The sequence below is a fragment of the Lucilia cuprina genome, chromosome 5 (assembly GCF_022045245.1).
Source record: "Lucilia cuprina isolate Lc7/37 chromosome 5, ASM2204524v1, whole genome shotgun sequence".
Taxonomy (NCBI): domain Eukaryota; kingdom Metazoa; phylum Arthropoda; class Insecta; order Diptera; family Calliphoridae; genus Lucilia; species Lucilia cuprina.
Window position 1 is genome coordinate 7,847,412 of NC_060953.1, and position 7,268 is coordinate 7,854,679.

The 7,268-nt window shown below is 29.9% G+C and overlaps 1 protein-coding gene across 4 annotated transcripts in view; it reads right to left on the minus strand.

Annotated features, from left to right (window-relative positions):
* LOC111682430 (venom dipeptidyl peptidase 4) overlaps positions 1-7,268 on the minus strand; it is a 37,973-nt gene that overhangs the window by 14,113 nt on the left and 16,592 nt on the right. For 2 of the 4 annotated variants that reach the window (XM_046953159.1, XM_046953160.1), the window contains exon 2: positions 3,281-3,590. The exons of the other annotated variants lie outside the window; for them this stretch is intronic. In XM_046953159.1, coding sequence (XP_046809115.1) covers positions 3,281-3,343 — 63 coding nt within the window. In that variant the 5' untranslated portion in view covers positions 3,344-3,590. The remainder of the gene's footprint in view (positions 1-3,280; positions 3,591-7,268) is intronic. 4 annotated transcript variants of the gene reach the window in all.

The following is a 7,268-nucleotide window of genomic DNA, read 5'->3' on the forward strand; positions in this document are numbered from 1 at the left end:
AGTCGAGCCTATAGACCAGTCTTAGGCGAGCTATAGACCAGTCTTAGGCGAGCCCATAGACCAGTCTATAGTCGAGTTTGTAGACCAGTCTATAGTCGAGCCTATATACCAGTCTATAGTCGAGCCGATAGATTAGTCTATAGTCTAGCCTATTGACTAGTCTATAGTCGAGACTAGAGTATAGACAAAACTAGTAAACCAAATTTAGTAGCGAGTAAAAACCAGAATTTTACTCGACACTACGGCCACCTTAAAGTCTTAACTACCGACTGTAGTTAAGACTTTATAACCATCCGCATTAATCCTTATTATGTTAGCAACCAATTGTCAAATCTTAGATTCTTATTGCTTCCTTATATTTTCCATTGAAGGGCTTTACAAATAAATAACTAAAACAACAAGGCCATAATAATATTCTACTTATTTTTGGCTAAAAGATAAAACCAAAATAAATAATAATAACAAAATTAAGGCAAAAAGGTCAGCAAACAACAACAAACATTAAAGCCTCAATATTAACGTTGAAAAAAATCTTTAAATAACAGAATAAAAAAAAACTCAAGCGAAAACAAGTAATTTGAAAATAATTTATATTAAATAAATCTTGATAAAAATTAAATCTTTGCGAATTAATGGTTAAGGCTTATGCCTTAGGAAAATTGTTTTGTTGGGCAATAGAAATTAATATTTTTTTTGTAATAATGAGAGTTTGAAGTGAAATTTCTAGAAAAAGTGTAAAGAAAATGAGGAATCAATAGAAAAAAAATTGTGAGAAAATTAAGAGATATTGGATTAAGGCAAGTGAGTAAAGATGTAGCTCCGCAGAACCATGAATAGGCTTTTGACAAAACAAGAGACAAGACTATAAACCACATTACAGAAGAGATTTTAGAGCAGACTCTAGTTGAGACTATATAGATCAGTTTGTATTCTAAAATATAGATTAGTCTATAGCCTATACACCGATCTATATTGTAGACTATAGACTGATATATATTTTAAAATATAGGCTGATCTAAATTCTAAACTATAGATCATTCTACAGTCTGGAGTCTAAAACATAATCTAGACTATAGATCAGTCTATAGTCTAGATCAATCTATAGTCTAGAATATTGACTGATCTACTATAAACTATAGATCAGTCTATAGTCTTAACTATAGATCAGTCTACAGTCTCAACTATAGATGAGTCTATAGTCTCAACTATAGATGCGTCTATAATCTCAACTATAGATGAGTCTATAGTCTCAACTATAGATGAGTCTATACTTTCAACTATAGTTTAGTTTATAGTCTACACTATAGATAAGTCTATACTCTAGACTATAGATCAGTCTGTTGTCTAGACTATAGATAAGTCTATACTCTAGACTATAGATCAGTCTATAGTCTAGACTATAGATAAGTCTATACTCTAGACTATAGATCAGTCTATAGTCTAGACTATAGATCAGTCTATATCCTGTTCTATAGTCTAGACTATAGACTGATCTATAGTTTGGACAATATACAGATATATAGTCTAGACTATAAATAAGTTTATAGTCTAGACAATAGATCAGTTTATAGCCTAGACTATAGATCAGTCTATAGTCAAGACTATAGATCAGTCTATAGTCAAGACTATAAATCAGTCTATAGTCTAAATTATGGATCAGTCTATAGTCTAGACTATGGACCAGTCTATGGTTGGAGTCCCGATAAATCTGTGGTCTAGACTTTTAATTTGTTTATAGTCTATAGTCTAAACTTAAGATAAGTCTATGGTCAGGACTAAAGATCAGTTTATAGTCTAGACCATAGGCTGATATATAGTCTAGACTATAGACTTATCTATAGTTTAGACTATAGACTTATCTATAGTCTAGACTATAGACTAATCTATAGTCTAGACTATAGACTGATCTATAGTCTAGACTAGAGACTAATCTATAGTCTAGACTAGAGACTGATAGTCTTGACTATAGACTGATCTATAGTCTGGACCAAAACTTATCTATAGTGTAGAATACAAGCTGACCTATAGTTGAGACTATACTTGAGACTATAGACTCATCTATAGTTGAGACTATAGACTCATCTATAGTTGAGACTATAGACTCATCTATAGTTAAGACTATAGACTCATCTATAGGCTAGACTATCGGCTGATCTATAATTTTGACCAGTATATTGTCCAAACTATAGATTAGTCTATAGTCTAGATTATAGAAAATAATATAGACAATAATCAGAACTAACAACCATACGATAGACCAGATTGTAGGGAAGACCACAGATCAGACTTTAGACAAGTCAAGAAACCAGACTTTGGTTGAAACTCTATTGTAGACAAGTCAAGACTTTAGACCACATCATGCTCGAGACTTTAGACTGGATTATAGTCAAGACTACATATTGCATTATTAACATTAACCCACTTTAGTTTTCTCTATCAACAATTCATTTAATTTCTTTTTAGCTTTTTAGCGCGGACAAAAAAGAAAATCTCAGATATGTAAACTTGGCAACTACTAACAAAAGTACTAAACTGTAAGACACATACATAGACATTACATATGTATGTATATAGGTTTGAGTACCTTTTTTGAAATAAGATTTTTAAAACCTAATTACCAGCATGTTTTGTTATGTAAATTAGTGAAATAAAATTTAGAAAAGAAAACCCCCCAAAAAAAAACATCCTTTTGAACGTTGCCAACTATGTTTCACTCCAAGAAAGAAAAATGAACTTACTGCGGCAAGTTTCAAAAAGACCATTTCGCTAATGAGAAACAAATAAAGTTTTTTTTTTCTTCTCCAAAAGAAATATGATTTGAAATGTTAAAAAAAAGGAAAAAGAAATTTGAAATGATTTTGTAATAATTTAGCAAATGGTGGTAATGCCTCAATAATGTCCTTTTCTTTTGCTGTGCTTTTGGCACTAAATCAAAAAGTTATTTAGGGAAAATATTTTGCAAATAAGTAAAAAATAACAAAAAAAAAAAAAAGAAAAAGAGAAATGAAATTGTAATTTTTATTGCAATTGCTATAAAAATTCAATTAAAATATAAACAAATTATTAAAAGATTAAAAATGTTAAATAGAAATAAGAAGATTAAAATTAAACAAAAAATATTATTGAAAATTGAAAAAAAACTAAAATATAAATTTAAAATTTTAATTTAAAGCAATGGCAATCTCTTTAAAATTTTAAAAATCAAAAAATTTAATTACAAACTAGTAACATGTTTAAACAATTCAAAATTATGCTTCTAATGCTAACAACAAAAACTTACCTCAGCATTTGCAGGATCTGCTGCAGGTGGTGCTTCTGGATTTGCCGTATCTGGACTAGACATTTTGTTTTAATTTTTTTCTTTAATTTTCTTTTCGTATTTCTTGCACTAAGGATATGTTGTTAACAAGCTGTTTTGTTTAAAGGTGTTAATGTATTTGTTGGAATAGTTTTTTTTGGGGAGGGAGAAAATTTCTTGTATAAACAGTTTGATTATGTTGCTTTTCGGTTTAATTGTTGATATAGTTTTCTTTTTTTTTATAAATATTTTATTTAAATAGTTTTCAGATTAATTGCAAATCATGTTGTTTCTAGTTTAATATAAGAAAATTTATAAAAAAATATTACTTTATAGTTGAATTTTCTTATAAATTCTTTGCCAACATTTTAGTTTAGTTATAGACTATTTTCTTTAAAGAAATCTTTATAAAAGTTTTGTTTAACAAATAAAACTTAAATCGTTTTTAATCTCAATTTGAAAGCTCACTCTGCTAGCTACCTTAAAGGCCTCAATATTAATCACAAAAAAAGACCAAATACTAAACCCCAGCATCCTGGACAGCAAGAGGAAAGCGACGACAAACAAAGTAAAGTACTTAAAACTTAAAGAGGACAGGATCAACAAGACTCATTGGTGCTGAGCAATATATAAGAAGATTATACACAAAGAGAAAAATAAATATATACGCCTGGTAACAAATTGATACCAAAGTGTTTATAGTTTTTCAATAACATCCGTTGTCAACGAGTGTTGTCCAAATATCGGAATATGTAGGAAAATTATACACAAAGCCAAAAAGAAATATACACACCTGGTATCAATAACATTCGTTGTCAAAGTATATACAACATATCCGTTGTCTAAATGTTAAAAAACGTGGAGAGCTCCCTATTGGCTAAGGATTGTTTGACAAAGAATGTACGTACGCATGCAGAGTGTAATTAAACCATTTCAAGCTTTGGACAAAAAGGAAGCTTAGCGTTCATGCTGATTGGTACACTCACATAATTTTGGACGAAATGAAAAAAATACGGTTCCAGGATACGTCCTCCATGAATATTGGATACATTGGAAGGCTATATATAATCATCGGACATGACTGATCGTATATCAGATACAGAAATGTCGGAATCTTTAAAACGCTTATCCATGTTAGAATGTTTTGATTAAGCGAATACCAGCAGGATTCCTTATAGCCAAACGGCTCATAACTTTGGCCAAACTGGGTAAAAATGCCGTTATAGGATACTTCATTAATGTATACTGGACACATTGGGACATGCCAGATGGCATAGCAGATACTTCTGTTTCTGTCGTAAACTATGAAACGCTGATGCCAGTTAGAATGTCAAGCGGAATACCAATAGGAATCCCATTGCTACACGGGGAGCAAAGTGAGCCCAAAAGCGGTTACATAATACGTCGGAAACTTTGAAACTCTGATGCCAGTTAGAATGTCTTGATTCCGCTTGATAGGAAAGACAAAGTGAGCCAGGGTTTCTATATTAAAGTTCGATTAACAACGGACCATTTACCGAAAGCCAGCCAGGTATAGGATTGTAAGAAACGTTTTCATATGGATAACAGGAAAGACTTATATGGATACCAGGCCAGGCGTAATCGACAACGAAACGCTGAAAGTATTAGCGTTAAAAGGGAAGAGATCTAGAGGTAGTTAAGCAGACGAAGCAAAACCATTCGATGCAACAACAACAAGCTGATTTAAAAATATGGATTAGAGAATCCCATATGCAACATTAATACCATGACATAATGAAACCATAGAATATTCTAGGGGGCGAACCTAAGGACTTAAGGACAGAGAGAAGAAAAAATTGTTATTATTTTCTAAGAGCAAAGGTTAAAGTTTAAGATTGTATTTAGTCTGGGAATTTGATCAAAGAAAATTGATTAAAAATGTTAAGGTTTTCCTTTTCAATGAACTTGAAATTGAAAGGAAATTTAAAAAGACAAATGTTGGGTTTTCCCACTAATATTTCTAAAAAAACTTTTGTTTAAAGAAGAATTTCCAAATTATTTTTACATAATTTGATAGCCCACTATAGCAGTTAGTAGATAAATTAAATTCAAGAAAATCGCTTTATATGCTATTTAATAATATGACAACAAACTTAAGTATTTAAACAAATTTGAGAAAATTGAGTTTTGCCGCACAATTTTCTCCAAAACTTTAGTTTGACTCATAATTTGGAAATTATTTTCTCTCTATTTGATAGTTTATCAGATTAGCTATCGTAATAATAAAAATCAACCAAATCGGTTTATATTCATTCTTTTAATATCACACCAAACTTCGGTACTTTTTGAAAAATGAAAAAAATCGGTTATTTCCACATATTTTTTCCAAAAACTTTAGTTTGACTCAAAATTTGGAAATTATTTTCTCTCTATTTGATAGTCCTTCACATTAGCTATCGTAATAATAAAAATCAACCAACTCGATTTATATTCATTCTTTTGATATCACACTAAACTTTAGTACTTTTTGAAAAATGAAAAAATTGGTTATTTCCACATATCTTTCTTAAAAACTTTAGTTTGACTCAAAATTTGGAAATTATTTTCTCTCTATTTGATAGTCCTCGACATTAACTATCACAATAATAAAAACCAATCAAATCGGTTAAGATATATACTTCTATATAGCACACTAAACTTTAGTACATTTTGTTAAGCGTAAAAATTAGTTTCTCTCACTTATTTTTTTTTCAAAACCTTTAGTCCGTTTTGAAAATCGCAATTTATTTTTACTCTATTTAATAGCCCACTGTGCAGGCTACTTTAATATCTTTTATTCCTAACAATTTCACTTTCTTTTTATCCTTAAAATTTACATTTTATTTCCTTTTCCAAGTAAAATATCTGCCCAATATCATTTGACCATTGCACATACATTTAACAACTTATGATTGATGCTCTAACATAAACAATATCATGTCCATCATAATATGATTGATATTGCAAATCATAAAAACGATAATTCAGTGCAACTGTAAGCAAAATCCTTAAACCTTAAAATTCCCTGCTTTCAGTTTCATTTCCTGTTAAGAAATCCTTTTACTAATTGTGGCCTATGAAATGGAAAAACAAAAATCCTTATAAAACTTTACATAAAAGCCATAAACGAAACCTTGACATAAAGTTTCAATAAGATAAAGTTCCTATAACATATTTAAGCCTATGACAAAAGTGAAATTTTTTTAAAGGAATTTTTATATAGTTATAGCAAGGACAAAAAAATTTCCCAGAAATTATTATATTAAACCACATTTATTTAACTAGAAAAATTGCCAAAAAAAATATAGAAAATTGTGTAAAACCCAAAAAATTGGCTGCCTACTTTAAGGCAACTAAGCTAGCTATAACTAAACTGCAGGTTGCAAGAAATTTTCTTCTATAAGTATACAAGAACATTTTAGTTGAAAAAGTATAAATTTAAAAACTACTTTCTTCATCTAAACTTTTCAGCTAACAACCTTTTTAAGTTTCTAATTTTTTCTACTGTTGTTTTTTTTCTGTTAGGTTTATTGCTTAGACTTTGAAGTACATCATGTTAAAATACACTTGTCATATTTTCACAAATGATGTAGAAAGTTCAAACTGCAATTGCGGTAAAAGGATAAAGGGAAAATAAAAGGGGAAGGATACAACAACTAAGAAACTTAAAACTAGCGAACACAAAATAATTAATAATTATAGTCTGGTCGATAACCTAAACTCTAGTCAAGTGTAAAGTCTAGTCTATAGTCTATAGTCTAGTCTAGAGCCTAGTCTATAGTCTAGTCTATTATCTAGTCTATAATATAGTCTATAATCTAGTCTATAGTCTAGTCTATAGTCTAGTCTATAGTCTAGTCTGTAGTCTAGACTAAAGTCTAGTCTATAGTCTAGTCTATAGTCTAGTCTATAGTCTAGTCTATAGTCTAGTCTATAGTCTAGTCTATAGTCTAGTCTATAGTCTAGTCTA